This window comes from Dendronephthya gigantea, unplaced genomic scaffold, assembly GCF_004324835.1.
Source record: "Dendronephthya gigantea isolate DGI-Jeju-01 unplaced genomic scaffold, DenGig_1.0 000123F, whole genome shotgun sequence".
Taxonomy (NCBI): Eukaryota; Metazoa; Cnidaria; class Anthozoa; order Malacalcyonacea; family Nephtheidae; genus Dendronephthya; species Dendronephthya gigantea.
Window position 1 is genome coordinate 190,935 of NW_021163133.1, and position 15,826 is coordinate 206,760.

Sequence of the window (15,826 nt, forward strand, 5' to 3'; positions counted from 1 at the left end):
ACAATATTAAATAGGGACCTTAAGCAAACACGACTTTTTGGACGACGACGACGACCGGAAGTAAATTTGCATAACTAAGACTATGTTGCGCATGCTCGAAAAATGTTGACGTCCTGCAATGCCTCGTCGACGACGGCAAATCGAGTGTTTTGACGTTCAGGTGAAAACGTGAGTATTATGTCCGATTTTTAGGTTGGTTGTATCTGCTTTATGCAGATAATTTTTGTTCTACATTTCATTTATATATGATAAACAATTCCTATTTCAGATTTTTGTCAAAATTATGAACAATACTGTCAAAGTCCCCTCGAACGACCCTACAATTGTATCCACGGTGACAGTGGCTGCAGAAAAACAAGTTGAACGTCGCTCAAAGAATACAACGTAAGTATGAATATATTTTCGTGTCACAAAAACATGAATACAAATTTTGTTTACTTGTCTTTTTTCAGAAGTAAACCTTTCCAGTGGACAGAAGACCACGATATACTTCTATGCCGTGAAATACTTGTTTGCGAGCCATTTTATTTAAAGCCGAGAAGCCAGGAAAGAGGAAAAACATGGGACAAAATTGCACAAAATCTAAACATGCTTCACCATCCAAAGTTTAGGGTCACTTCTAGATCTGTTCGTGATCGGTGTAGTCTTTTAACAGCAAAACGTGCACAAAAGTTAAACGATGAAGAAAAGGCATCCGGTATTGATGTAGAAGAAACTGAATTAGATAACTTACTGGAAGAAATACTGGAAAAGGAAACGTTGGGCAAAGAACAAATTGAGCTAGATGCTGAAAATAACAAAGCCAAAGCTGAGAAGGAGAAACGTACTGCAGAAAGTATCCGTGAAGATGCAATGAAACGAATGACAACAAAAAAGCGTAAGAGCAAAAGTGAAAGTGATGATGTGGGTGATGATGAGGAAGAAAATGACGAGATTCCATCTAGGAAAAAGAAAAGGGTGCGAAGAAGTACAAGTGATGCAATTAGCTACCTACAAGTTAAAGCAGAAAAGGAATACTCTTTAAGATTGGAGGAGATAAATCTTAGAAAAAAAGAGTTGGAAACAGCAGCTGAGAGAGAGAAAGCTAAAGCAGAACATCAAGAAAACCAATCACAACAACAACAAGATGCAATTCTTGCTATGATGCAGCAAATGCAACAACAACAACAGAATCAGCAAAATCTGCAAGCTATGCTCATGACACAACAACAACAGCAGAACCAAATGCTGATGGCATTAATGGAGAGAAATGGTTCAAAGTAACATTGACAATGTGCTAAATTTTTAGTTTAATAACCTGTTACACTTTACACAATTTACTAATGTTTACAGCTAAAGTTAACCTATGTTACAGTTATTAATTAACAGCAAACTGTTTGTACTGTGGATAATTGAAAGAACTGCAGACAATAATTATAAGTTGTAATTGATTTTTTACAATACCATTTTACTCTTTAACATGTTATGCAAAATACTCTTCTAATGTAGGTGGATTTAAATTAAAAAAGGTTGAAGTTTGATTGCCATAGAGACATGTCAGTGCATTTCTCAAAATTGCACTGACAAAATAGATTTTTCCAACACAGCTAAGGTACAACTTAAGATTCTTTTTAAAGTCGACAAACTTGAAATAAGTACTGATGTCACCAAATAACCATTCCACTGAAATTCTTACTCTGCTCATAGCAGCATTGAAGTTCTTCATTTCAGGTGTAAGGACTGCATTTGTAAAAGGCCTTTGAAGCTGTATTCTTAAAGGGTATGCTGGATCGCCGTACACACAGAAAGGCTCGCCCATTGGAGAGATTGCTCGTCTTTCTAAATCCTGAAGGAGGCGTGAATCAGCCAGCATACTAGCATCATGCCTTTTGCCCTCTTAAAAACAAAGTACAATTTTAATATACATCAAAATTTAAATGATATAAGGTATGCAACATGAATTGATTGCCTTGTTTTATGATGCGACACTACAAAAATCTATGAAGGCTCTGGCTATTGTCAGTTTAACCATGTCAGGCAGATTATTATTATATAGTTACATTTAGTTTTATTAATGGTCTTTCATTTAAAGAAAATCATTGCATTTCTATTTTCTAGTAGAAGTTAAGTTTTATATTTATGGAAATCCCCATGAATAATATTTTTTTTGAAATGATGCAATGAAACTGACAAGGGGTGTTTCTTGAGTCTGTATAGGATATAATGGGTTAAGATACAATAATTTGTTCCCCCATTGTTCTGGAACAGTTGTACATCAGAAAAACCTCAGAAATTCTAGGAAAGTTTCCAACTAAATCCTGAAATACCTACAGTATGATAACACTGCATGATCAAGCATGAAATTTTGCAATCTTAACCAGTAATAGTTAGTAGTTACATTTGATACTTACCTACTGGACCATATAGATTTGCAATAATACCATTAGGCCGGTAAAGCCAAAGATTGGAATTTAATCGCATGTACTCTTTTGTGGCCGTTGTATACTCCCCTTTGGTTCTTAATTGGTCGACATATTCTTACCAACGTGCCATCAATAAATCCAAAACATTCATTAAGTGGTGCCCCTTTAGCTGAAATGGCATTAGCATACTCTTGCAGTTTCTGTGGGTTCATGATAACATCATTCCAAGCAGTGATTCGATGACCATGGTGAGCGTATATAAAATCAATCACAGTATTGGTTATCATGCTTATCACAGGAACAGGTCTACCAAAGCGTGAAATCATATCACCATACCGGCACGGGTACGAAAGCCTTCTGAGCAACATGCAAAGCCCTGTCAAACCATCACATATTGAACGTTGCTCACATACAAAACGTTCTGGGATTTGAAGGTGAGCTGCAAGGACTGGAATATCTTCTTTGCGAAACCGAAACTCTGCCAGACATTCATCTTCATCCATTTCGTTAAGGTTGAAATCTGGGTAAAATTCGTATGGAAAATCTGGATTTTTTGATTCGTATAAAGACAAAAAGAACAATAATTCTTCATCATCAATTATACCTTCATCGTGGCTAATCAAAAATAAATTCCGTAATTCTTTAAAAGATGACATCGGTTTTGTTGTATATTAAAACTGGGAAATTCTTGACGTTGTCGTGTTGTTCTTGCTTAAGCTTAAAATTTCGCGCTGAAAACGGGGTTCTAGTTCCAGTCCTTTTCAACTTTTAACATTAAGACTCGTCGTCGTCGTCCACAAAAATCATATTTGCTTAAGGTCCCTAATATAGAAAAAAAACGAGAATCGAAAGAAAAGTTTTATTAGGGCTTCATTCTGAGCACACAAAATGGGGTTGATTGGCTTATTCTATTGTTTCATTGTTCTATTTTATTGTTTTCTATAATTTACGATGAAACTTTTTTTCTCGCCACATTTAAGCGATAGCAACAACCATAAAGAGTCGCATCTTTATTTCTAATTTCATATGTGCATATTTTCATGTTATTTGTATTTTCAAACTGTGCTCTTTCTATAGGAGTGCCTTGGGTCGAAAGCAAGTACATTCGCGTACATAGGGAAAAAACTGCCTTTCGATGAAGATGGTATTTGGCCCATCGTGAACAATCCGATGATGTCGATGTACAAGGAGGGCAGCCGAGTCGAAATTTTGGCAAAGTTATTTAGAAAGTCATATTGGAGATTGTTGAAGTTATTGCAAAATGTTTTTGATGGATAAACCTACTTGTTTGGGGATTCTGTAGCAAAAATGAAAGACCTGCTTATCCATGGCAACAGTTTGGTTCAGATGCCGATTGAAGAAAACGGAGATCCCGAAGTGGGTCCGAATGCAGGACCAATCTACCCAACCAAAGAACCTTGAAAGTCGGATGAAAAGAATCAGAAAGACGACGGCAGTGTTACTGCATTATATTACTTTATTACTTTAAGTTATAGTTACAAATTTTCAGACTCTTTTAGCTCAACATATATCAGATATGAACGTTAAAAACTGGTTGATTTATTGTTTGTAGCCAATTTTTTATTGTGAGTTTCATAAATGTAACGTATTGAAAACTCCCTAGTTAATGATGCAGTTACCGTCAACTTAATTCATGTTGAAAATCCAAACGAGGGTACAAAATGGTCTGAAATTAATTCGAAAAGCGATCGGTGATTCGTATTCAGACCAAAGATGAAATCTATTTAGCTCGAGCTTCGATTGTTTCGATTGCAAAACATGAAAACGATTGTAGAGATCGACCAATACGAAATTCTGACAGACCGTTCCAAGCACAATTGGCATATGAGTTGCACGAAAAGGCCGATGTTTCGCTAGAGTTGGGTGGTTTGGAGGAAGTGAACCAATTTCAGATGTTTTTTCACAATAATCATTACGATTTAATTACAAGTATACCGGCTTTTTTCTTGCAAAAAAAATATTGTCTCGCACGTAAAAAAGGGCACAAAATACGATAGAAATTTCGATAATCGTTGTCCTGGAGCATGTGGATTATCTTATTCTCAAACTTGTCTGTTTGTTTCGTGGTTCCCTTCTTCTGGTTGTGTGCGTTTTTGGAACTTCTTGCGGCTAACCACTGTTATAGTTGAAAAACTTTCAGGATGTGTGTCATGCCATCTTAGGTAATCGTCGGATATACGAAATATCACGAACGGTGCGTCGGACACTACTTCCGGAAAAATTTTGTTGTTGAAAAATTGTTTTGCCAAGATGAAAAAACACTACTGATTATGCTAGTGACTAAGACTGTTAAATGACATGGACGGAAATCCAGGCCTTAGGAATATAAATGATATAGATGATTCCGCCTGTACGGTACATGCTAATCAGGATAATGATTTAATATTTTATATGAATGCTGGTAAATAGTGTATAGCTATGTTATTGTAGCTATGTCATTGTAAGCCAGGTTTCGACAGAATTCCAAATAGACTTATCAAACTAGCAGGAGAAATCATACATGACTCTGCTACACATTTTTAATCTTCTATTAGCTACTGGGCCGGGTCTTTCCAGACGACCTGAAGTATGCGAAGGTAACACCAATTTACAAGGAGGGAAACAAAACTGAATGCGGAAACCGCCGACCTTTTTCCGTTATTCCTGCCACTGCAAAAATCTTGGAAAAAGTTATTTACGATCAGTTAAGTTAGCAAAAACGAAATTCTTTGTAAGCAACAATCAGGTTTCCAGCCAAACCATTCTGCAGAAACTGTACAAATCAATGTCTGTTAAAGTTGTACAAATCAATGTCTGTTAAACATGGACAAGGGCCTGATTAATGATCCGTCGTGTTGGGACATTCAAGTTGACAAATTGCTAACTAGAGCTAGTAGTCGAATGTACATTTTGAGGATGTGCGGATCTTATGGTTACTCAAAAAAACAGTTAAAAACTCTCTTCGACGCCCTTATTATGTCACTGTTTTCTTTTGGAATTGAAATATGGGGTTCCGCCCTTGAGAAGAAATATCGAGAACGGATTGAGTCAGTCATATTAGATATTGTACATTAATAAGGTCGCACGTCTGTTGTGGCTAGATTTTAAATGTAAAGACTTAATAATAATAATAATAATGATAATTAATGGGGTAATGTTTCGAAATGTTTCAAACCCTAATTATGCGCGAAAAAGTTGCACACTGCCAAAAATTTAACTAGTGAATTTTATTCTGTGAATATGGCATACAATAAGTTCAACTGTTGTAACTTATTACCAATTTAAAGAAATTGGTAATAACTTACAACAGTTGGACTTATTGTATGCCATATTCTATATCCTGTGGGATATTCATGTTTGGCTATTGGAAAGAAATTATCTTTATTGTAGTAAAATATTTTGCCCGCGAGGCGCAAATATATACCGCATTATTATATACCACGTGTCAAAGTTTGGTGTTCGTAGCGTTTCATTGGTCGAGAGTCAATCACATGAGAGTGACGAAATTTTGATGACGCCCGGGATACCCCCTGCTTAGTAAGATAACGTGTTATCCTTTAAGAAATAACAACTTTAATCACGTGGCGCGCACCTGGACGTGCCACCTTTGGACTGTTTATCCATTTGAAATTATTTTATGAATAGATATTTCGCTCGCAGTAGCTAAATAAGTGCTAATTGTTGTCGAGCAATATATTTTGCGTATACAAATGCTAATTAGGATGAAACATTATTGCTGCGGCAGCGAGCGAACATTAAGCGAGCGAGCAAAGCAGAAAGCTACTTTTGTATAGCTGTTCAAAACCTCATTACATATTTCAACAAACATGCATTGCGGCTCTACCACAATGCAATGCGCGCTCGTGTGACATACCACTGTTTCACCAAAAACGACTTGGTGAACCTCGTATTTCCTCTTCATACCGTTCTTTGGAAATTGGAATCTTGTGTGAATTAAATAAAGTATATATGTAAGTATTTAAGTTATTTCTTTGCTTGTTTTATCCAAACGTTGCCAGGCTTTTAGTCTTTTACAAATACCTGCGCGTTTGGAGTTTGAATTTTGATCTATTGTGATTTTGAAGTGTCGTATAACATTCGCATATGGCTTGTATAATAGCTTTGTCATTTCGATTTTTGTGACAGGTTTGAAGCATATCTTCTTCTTTTATCATTGGTGTAAACCTGTGTGGCGAAACTAAGGTATGTATAAGTATTTAAGTTACTTCTTTGCTTGTTTTGTCTAAAGGCTGCCTCAGGCTGTTAGTTTCACAAATACCTGCGCATTTGAAATTTGATTATTGATTTATTATAATTTGAAGTGTCGTATAAAACTTGACTGTCCTATAACATATGACTATAATTTGCGTAACCAGTATAAATTTTGCGCAAGTTCATATAATGAGATTTCCTCTGCTGCATTTTAAAAAGAAGCGGCCAAAAAGCATTTTGCGCAGGCTATTTCCATAGGAGTACAGGCAGCACTTACTGCCTTTAGGTAACATAGTATGGGAATACTAATGACGTGAGAAATGATATTATGTGCCATCCATATTTTCTATCGCAACTCGCATGACGTTATATATGTCAGTCTGCAATCATTGACAGCAACAGCTGTGTTATATCAATAAAAACGGACGCATACCAGTAGACGAATGATTACGTTTTTAGTGACGCGTGTTGTTTGAATACATGCTGCATGTATGTACAGTAGAATCGTTGGATGCATACTTGTTGATTAATTTGACGTGTGCTTGTTTTTATTACGTCGGAGCTTTTGATCGCTTAACCCGAATCCTCACGCAATACACAAACACATATAATATATGTAATATGGTATAAAAAATATGATAAATGTTGTATAATTGTGATTTTTGAAACTTCACTTAATGCAAGTAAATTCTAAAGGCTCAAAGGGTATTAATTTCGAGTGAAAATGTGGAATTATGCACACTTTAAATTCAAGCCAGGAACAGTAAATGAAAACGAGTCAACTATCGGTCCTCCGGCAGGAATCGAACCTGAGCGTAGGTCTGCGCTGTAGATTTTGCAAGTTTTAATAACAGGAAATGTTGACATTGCGTGTTGGACTCATGACTATGAAATCAATATCTTCCCTTGACCCGCGGCGCTAAATTTTGAACTTCCGCAATGTCATGATCATCATTGACAGTCAATAGCTAGTCAATAGCTTCTAGTTACCGGTCTCGCTTTGTTTGTGCTGATGTTCAACAATACCTGGCGTCAAATCACAGCGGTCTCCAGATTTGCTAAATACTCCGGCGTCAGCGACGGAGTTGAAAACTCGCATAGGTTTAGTTTTGTTTTTGTATTTTTTTTATTATTTTTCGTCGTCGCAAGTATGTTTTGGCGCGAAATATACCAGTATTTGAAAAGTGTATGTGACCGTATTTGTCTACGTCAACTTTTTGTTCCCAAGAGCTGTGGTGCACAGCTCGAAATCTTTGGCTAATTTTCCGATCTAACCAGGGAGCAGCGTGGCAGCGTCTTCAAACAATTAACTTAGCATCAAATGTGGTATAACAACTGCCTAAAATAGACAAAACACTTCTCGAGGGCCTTCGTCAGGAGAGTTAGTATGATACAAAGGCCTTGACGAAGGCCTTCAGGTCGAAACGTCGAGAAGTGTTTTGTCAATTTTAAGCAGTTGTTATACCACATTTGATGCTAATTTTCCGATCGTCGATTTGTAAGACAAAGTTTCTCAATTTATTAAAATTGTAGTTACAGTGTACAAATTAATTGTGCATACATGGCGGTCCTTTTGTGTTTGAGACTGAAAAATGTTCTTACTGTCGGGCTCACACACTAGTCTGCATGAACTCGTGCATGTAAAACCCGATAATGCACTCTGCAGAGAGTCATTAATCCTTAATCATCAAAGGTTTATGTAAAAGCTACAGCAATTTAACCTATTTATGTTTTATATTTTATTTAGGGAGTGAAAATGTCAAAAATGGAGGTTATCTATGAGTTTATATATGTCAAATTTCCAAGTTCTGAGTCTGTTAAAGTGTATTGTTGGGCAACTGACAGAAAGCATACTGTAGGGCTCTAGGTATTACATTACACGATGACTAACAAATTATAGCATACTGTATATATTGTTATGTTTCGCACAGTGACCCAAGTGCAAATTTAAAAGGAACAAGTATGAATGCTGTGAAATACTGCAGCAATATATGAATACTGTGAAACTCAGTGCATGGCAGGACTAGTGTATTAAGAGTTAAAGGGAACTTAAAATTTAGGTCATTTTAAGTAGGTTAAGTACCAATTAGTTAAAGCTAAAGTTACCAAGCTACAAAATACATGTAAGACTGGTTTATGTATGGATCTCTTTTATAACAACCAGTTCAGCATAATTTCCAGCACCAGTTCAGCAAATAGTGACTGTTTTACATGGTAATTTTTGCATTTGGGGCAATAGCAGCTTTCAGCTTGTTTAAGCAAGAATTAACAATAACAATGACAATAACAGGAACCTTTAGTTAATTAGCGGTTAATATGATTCGGTAACAAGTTCCGATTTGAAGCATGCAAACTTTGCGTAAATCACCCTTTCACTCAGTTGGTTTTGAGCATTTGTAAGGCACTGTCGCACTTGAAATTCGTGTCCTAAAGTGTTTAAATAAGGCACTCGTTTAGAAGTATTTCGTAGTCGCACCAATAGTGGATATCGTGGTTTGCGCATAGCCTCGACTGAGTCGAGTCGACTCGACAAGCGGGACTGTTTTATGTAAGTTTATTTTTACAATTGTTTTTAATTTGTGTATAGCTTCTTTGTTAACGTGATAGTTTTAGCAGTTTACATGACTAGAGTTGAACGATCGTCTTCTTTTAGAACGCATTAAATCTTTAGTGTAAGTGTATGTATTTATAAGCCTTTTTTAAATCTTTAGTGTAGCTAAGTGTATGTATAAGCCGATAGGCTTCTTAAGTAAGTTGTTTGTTATATTTTTTTAGTAATGCAATAACATTTAAAATTAGATTTTTGGCACTTTCTCGCCCACAATTTGTCTCAGTAGTTACTCTACGTTTGAAAATAATGCACCAATTTTCTCGGCCTCAGAAACCTAGCATTTGTTTTGAAAATTTGCAATAAATTTTTGTGTTTGCCGTTAGAGGGTTGTCGTAAACGTCAAGCTAAAGGTCTCTATTGTATTTATATACAAATCGCTGGATGACCCGGCTTTACATCACGAACGGGAAGCTTCGGATCAGTTTTAATACAGCTTAAGTCAGGCCTTGTATAATAGTTGTATCTAAATATCTTCGCTTGTTAGGTCCTGATATTCGATCCTCTCCTCTAAAATACGCTTATAGGCTATGCTTTCGAAACGTCGTGACTTGGCCGAAATAATTGAATTGGCTCGAGTTCAATTTCGCTCTAGTGTTTGTATGCGTTCTGTCATTCTAAGCCTACATTCTGTAAATTCCCGGTCCCGAATATCAAACCAACTATAAAATGTGAATTTATCGTTCTTGTTTTCAATCATATCGTGCAATGCCATATGCGCGTGATTGAATTCATCCTTTAATGCATCAAGCATATCTCGATTTTTCGCAAACACGCGTAGGTCGCTATTCCCTTTGTTATATTTCTATAGTAATGAACGAGCTTAGGGGCTGTTTATATGAGCCCGGTTACCCGAGATTCAACTAAGCGTGAGATGATTCTGAGCTATTGAAATGAGCAGATAACATGATCCTGGCAGTCATATAATCACCACAACAATAACATGTGCTTGTTTGGTATCATAAAGACTTATTTCAATTCCTCAAAGTCCTCTCACGCTTCGTTGAATCTCGGGTAACCGGGCTCATGTAAACAGCCCCTTAGTTTTTTCATCAATAGTCAATTATATTTGTTATTTTGTTTACGACAACTATAATCGACGGCCTTTAATGATCCTCGAGTAAGCTTTGTTACTTGGTCAAGACTATGAAATTGTTGGCTGTAAAATATATCGCCGCATTTTGTTTCTTCGCTTCAAATTTCGCCGCGTCGTGGCGTAATTGAAAATTTTCAAATATGTGATGTTGACATATTATACAATAACGGCTGGTATAGGAATACCACACGGTTCTCGACATACCGAGCACCACTTACGCCTGTATTCTAAAAGCTCACTCACACTCAAACTCATTGAGGGGGAGATCTTAATCTTCTCATAATGTTTCAATGGCGGTATTTCAAGCCGAATAGGAGCTTGATTTTCAGTGATTTACCTTATATCTTTCCATCTATTCAGAGAAAACTTTCTCATTGATCAGCATTAAAAAAATTTATATGCCACACTCAATGAGTGTGAGTGTGAGTGAGCTTTTTGAATACAGGCGTTAGTCTTCGACATTAACAGTGGCGTAGCAAGAACGATAATTGGAGGGGGGCGGCCATATTCATAAATTCGTGGTATGCAGGATTAATTTCTTTTCAAATCAATTGGCTTTACAGTCTATTAACATGAATGTATGAATATGGGCCCCCCAATTATCGAGGCCGGCTACGCCACTGTCGACATATCGAACACCACTTGGTTTTCGACATATCGAAGACCACTTGCTTCTCGGCATATCGAACACAACTTGGTTCGTTTTAAAATGCGCGTTCACCTACTGACACATGTTTCCTACGCCATGTGCATAAAACTTTCAACGATCGTCATAAACAAGTTAGTATGCTTATACATAATACAGAAACACTAAGCACTCAAAAGCCGACTCACATGTGTGACGTCAAGTTCCAGTTTCCTTATTACCACGGACATGTACCATCGAAAACACCAATTTTGAGGCTTTCAAACGAGGTTGGCTTTCAAACGGCTTTGAAATTGGCAGGGGCGCCGGAATATGGATAATAACGGGGGCAGATATTCATATATTCGTGTTCTGCATTATTAACTTCTTTTGAAATCTATTGTTTTTACGATCTGCGAACACGAATATATGAATATCTGCCTCCGTTATTATCGGTATTCCGGCGCCCCTGGAAATTGGGACGTTTTCATGAGATCGAAAACGTACGTGCAAAATACGTTTTGAGAAAGGTTCTTTATCGAAATCCACTGGTGAAAAGCACAACCTTCACGCTTCAACAACGCAGGGGGAAAATTAATGTGCAGTATTAATTCGTGCCATGCATTAGATTTGTGCATGTTTGTGCACCCGTGGGCTTAGAAAATTGATCAGGCACTTATAATAACTAACAATATAGTTTTGATTTCTAAAGGTCTTCTTCTTTTATACACCCTGTATATAGAATACTACGAAAAAAAATGTAATATGTCATCCTTCATGGAATTTTACCACGTAGCTATAAAGCCACCACAAATGACTTTTTGTATGGTTACATAATGAGTTTTTTTTGAAGTGATATTATTATCGCAGCTCGCATGACGATTATTTGTTAGTTTGCATTGACAGCTACAGCTGTGTTATATTAATTAAAACGGATGCGTACCAAGCTGAAGAATTACGTTTTCAGCGACTCTTATTTTGTCTCATTGAATAAAAGCCATTTGATTCAATGCAATTGTATGCATGTTATAGGTCAGCTGAATATTCACTGTAGATACATGCAAAAATTGGCTTGTTTTCCATGGTGAGGATTTCCTGTTCCGGTATATTTGTATCAACAACTCAATTTTTCTGAACTAATTACACAAAAGTACAGATTTTAGCATGAAGTAACCTGCTATTTTTCTATTTTTCACTTTCTGGAAAATTGTAATCAAATTTTTTGGAACGTTTTTGTAGTGAAGTTAATAGATGAATTTATGGACGATGTGCTTATAACTGTGCACAATCATAATGTCCGTCCACCTAAAAATGTGCTTTTTACCAGGCCGTGCGTCGGTACTATGATTTCGCTGGCAGATTTATGACACTAAAGTATTTTAACAGAACATAGCCAAATCCATGTTATCCAAATTTTATGTCATGAACGTTGGATGTTTAATGGTCGTGGTTGATTTACGCGTGCAGGAAATTCGAACATAAGGACTGATAACAACCCTTTAGTTGGCTAATTAAGACAGAAATATTGTATTTTAATAGGATCTTTAGTTTCTATTTTCACCAACAACAAAAGTCGGATATTAGCGTGGATAAGCTAACTTTATTACTGCTTTCACTGCAAAAATATACCAGAAGTTGTTTTAATATGGTGAAGACCTCAGAAGAAAAATTGCCTAATCACGGGTCTATACGACCCTCTAAAAATCACTTATTATGCTGTTTAGGCTCCGTCAAAATTTGGAAAATCACGCTCTATTGTAATGATCCCCCATGTATTTCTGCTAAACATAAAGAATTGATTTGGTTAAAACAACATGGTCTTTTCTCTGGGAACCCAACCACATTCAAGTTTAATCGAATTAATGTTAACAGCGAAAGGAAATCTTGTCCCCTAGGTTGATTTATTCCTGTTAAGTTGAACATTTAAAGCATTTAAACCCTAAACAATGGTGGCAGGGGCTGAAATGCTTTTTTGCCATGACTCATTTTTGCCATGACATGCATGTCTACTTCTACAGATTTAGTGTCTTGTCTACAAATGAATAATTCAGCGAATTTGAATCACAATCTGATTAATTTAACACCACATGCAGGAATCTGATTAACAATACTTTCCACGAGCCTTAAAGCAAACGTTTAAGAGCTACCTTGCCGTTTGATGATTTATCGTCAGTTGCATCGACCACACCGAAATTAATTAAATCGTAAACTTACATCTCTGATTCGTTCAAAAGCACGTTATTCCTAATTGGATCTTGAGGGAATTATCGTATCTAATATCTACCATAATCCTTTATGGAACAAAATATATAATAATTCTTATATAAAACAAAAAATGCCAACCTATACCGATGTATACTTATACCCAGGGCCGTAGCTAGAAGCTTAATTGGGGGGTGTATATTCATATATTCGTCTTATGCCCCACTGATTTCTTTTGTACGCTATTGTTTCTACGGTATATATAAACATGAATATATGAATATACACCCCCAATTAAGCGGTCTAGCTACGGCCCTGCCTATACCCAGGAGAAATGAAATTGGGTGCGGGTACTCATTTTAATTAACCGTCCGTGCCAGAAAATTGATTGTACTGTATATGGAGCTTTTAATCACATCTTTCTTAAATATATTACATGCATGCAGACATTATGCGTACGATTGGTTTTGCTATGATACTTCTCCCTATTGACTTAAGTCAATCATAGTAATTGAATAATACTGAAATTAATCATATCTGTTCTTGGATTTCAAAAATGTGATGGGATGATGCCATAAATTAACAATTTTAGGGTTTACTAGCCGTGCCACAAGGATCGAATAACACAATGGGAACATGCAACTCTCTCGAGTCATGTTTAAACTTACCTTGTTGTACCTCTCCAATATTTTTGTAAACCATGCAGCAGTATTACGGGTGTGCTGGTACTTGATGGTTATTATGGTTTACTGTTTATTAACGTGGCTATACCGACGAGCTATACTATACATTCTACTATATTTTCAATAACAGATTTTTCCATAAGAAGGAAATTATGGGGCATCTGTCTTATTCCACAGGCGCTTTTTCTTGGAAAAATCCAAAATATTTAGCCTGTACGTTTTTTTATTGAGGCAACGTGAATAAACTAAACCTGCTTCATTGTTTTGAGTTCAAAAGGAGCAGGCGAATTATTTCGCATTTCGTTTAAAAATTTCGCTGCCGGAATAAGGGCTTCAAAAACGTTTGTATAAAGACACTGACTTTCTGTACGGGATTTTCTAATGTGTGATTATATAAAATAATACTACATGATCGCCACCAAGTAACAAACGACAATAATATCCCGCTACAATACTTTTTGTTTCGAAAAATGTCTTGACGATTTTCAAAGTCAACAATAGAATTTTTGCAATATTTGTAGGTAACGTACTGCAATCTCAGAGTGAAAATGACAAGGGGATATATTTACTGTTTGTTTCTAACGCTGGTCATAATATCATGCGAAGGTTCTAAATTGAACAAATGCATCGAACACCAAGTATGCCCAGTTAACAACAACGCTGTTCTTGGTTCTGAAATTAATTTTGAACATGTCGAAGAAAACTCGGCCTCTTATGACCTAACCTTGAATACAATTAGACGTTCGCTCGTCGCGAATGGTGTGGTCGTGATTCGAAATCAGACGATGAACAGAGCTCGGCAGTGTGATTTTACAAGGAGTTTAGGTTCTGTGGTTGTTCTTCCGGAATCATTTGAAGGCAAAGACCCGGAACCAGGGCTTCCAGCTATTCAGAGGGTCACCAACTATTTCCACAATAGGACATGGAAAGGCAAACGCCATTGCTTTGGATGTTATTGGCACAAGGACGGGGATTTTCAATTCGATGATTACATTGGTGGCGTCCTCTATGCTGAGAAAGTAGAAAAATCAGCATCAACAACAATGTTTCTGGATAATTGCGCTGCCTACGATCTCATTCCCCAAGACCTAAGAACACGGATCCAGGACACAATATTTTCGGTGTCGGTACGAGACATCCCAGACTTTAAGAATGGCACAGAAAAAGATTTTGCCCTTTTTCCAGACGCAGCTCGACATCCCATATTTTACAATCATCCAGGCTCCGGACGTCGTTGTTTGTATCTGACCAACACAATGGTGACGCTGCGACCCAAGAGTGTAAACGAGATGATAGATCTTCAAAAGGCATGGGATATCATGGTTACTCAAGCACCCAAGTATCAACACTACTGGACAGCAGGAGATGTCGTCATTTGGGATAATTTGGCAGTTATGCACAAAGCTGGGGAGAAACGGTCTGGGTATTCTCCAAAAGATCCACGAATGCTTTTTAGAACGCAATATCGAATAGGTGAAACTGCTGGGAAGAAATAACTTCAAAACGTAATTTCCCATCAAAATTGTTTTACATGGAGGGAACAAGAAAGAACTTCGTTTTTTAACTAATCGGTATATTTTTTTCCTTTTTTAGCCAAAGGCAATCAGAATGCATAAATTTAGACAATGTACTTTTCATATACACGAACCTCGCGTACATGCACGCACGTAAAAGCCTAAAGCCTTATACATATTTTCATATTTAAAAATGCTAGTCGAATGGATCGAAAGAACTTAATTTTCCGTATATTCTAGTATGCATTTGTTGACCCACTTGTGAAATAATAACAATTTGGAAGCATTTAAAGATAAGAAACGCGACATGCAGTGGAAAGCAGTCCTAACAAAAAGATTGGTGCACGCCCGGCGCGCCAGAATTTACGCCAGAATAGGCGTCTCGTTTTAATAACATATAAACTATGACCTTCTTGTTGTTATTCATTCGAGACCTGGGCTTTAATGCAATTATTGTTTGTTTTAAGACTGGGCCTTTATATAT

General features: G+C 36.7%; 2 protein-coding genes and 1 long non-coding RNA gene across 3 annotated transcripts; all 3 read left to right on the forward strand.

The window, feature by feature from the left end:
- The first annotated feature begins 283 nt into the window (after positions 1–283).
- LOC114535740 (caldesmon-like) lies at positions 284–1,263 on the forward strand. The gene is made up of 2 exons (XM_028557048.1): positions 284–384; positions 453–1,263. The coding sequence occupies exons 1-2, from the start codon at positions 284–286 to the stop codon at positions 1,261–1,263; spliced, it is 912 nt and encodes a 303-aa protein (XP_028412849.1).
- Positions 1,264–6,282: 5,019 nt separating this feature from the next.
- LOC114535768 lies at positions 6,283–9,510 on the forward strand. The gene is made up of 3 exons (XR_003688356.1): positions 6,283–6,373; positions 6,549–6,605; positions 8,362–9,510. It is a non-coding gene; the product is annotated as an uncharacterized LOC114535768 (long non-coding RNA).
- A 4,866-nt stretch (positions 9,511–14,376) lies between these two features.
- LOC114535741 (alpha-ketoglutarate-dependent 2,4-dichlorophenoxyacetate dioxygenase-like) lies at positions 14,377–15,324 on the forward strand. Its single transcript, XM_028557049.1, has one exon. It carries the CDS (start codon positions 14,377–14,379, stop codon positions 15,322–15,324), a length of 948 nt encoding a protein of 315 aa, XP_028412850.1.
- The last annotated feature ends 502 nt before the right edge of the window (positions 15,325–15,826 follow it).

What these genes read in the sequence shown, in the direction of transcription:
- LOC114535740 (XM_028557048.1), top strand. Translation starts at nt 284, where the DNA reads ATGAACAATACTGTCAAAGTCCCCTCGAACGACCCTACAATTGTATCC. An exon ending in CGTCGCTCAAAGAATACAAC is followed by an intron (nt 385 to 452) that starts GTAAGTATGAAT and finishes GTCTTTTTTCAG; the next exon opens with AAGTAAACCTTTCCAGTGGA.
- LOC114535741 (XM_028557049.1), top strand. Translation starts at nt 14,377, where the DNA reads ATGACAAGGGGATATATTTACTGTTTGTTTCTAACGCTGGTCATAATA.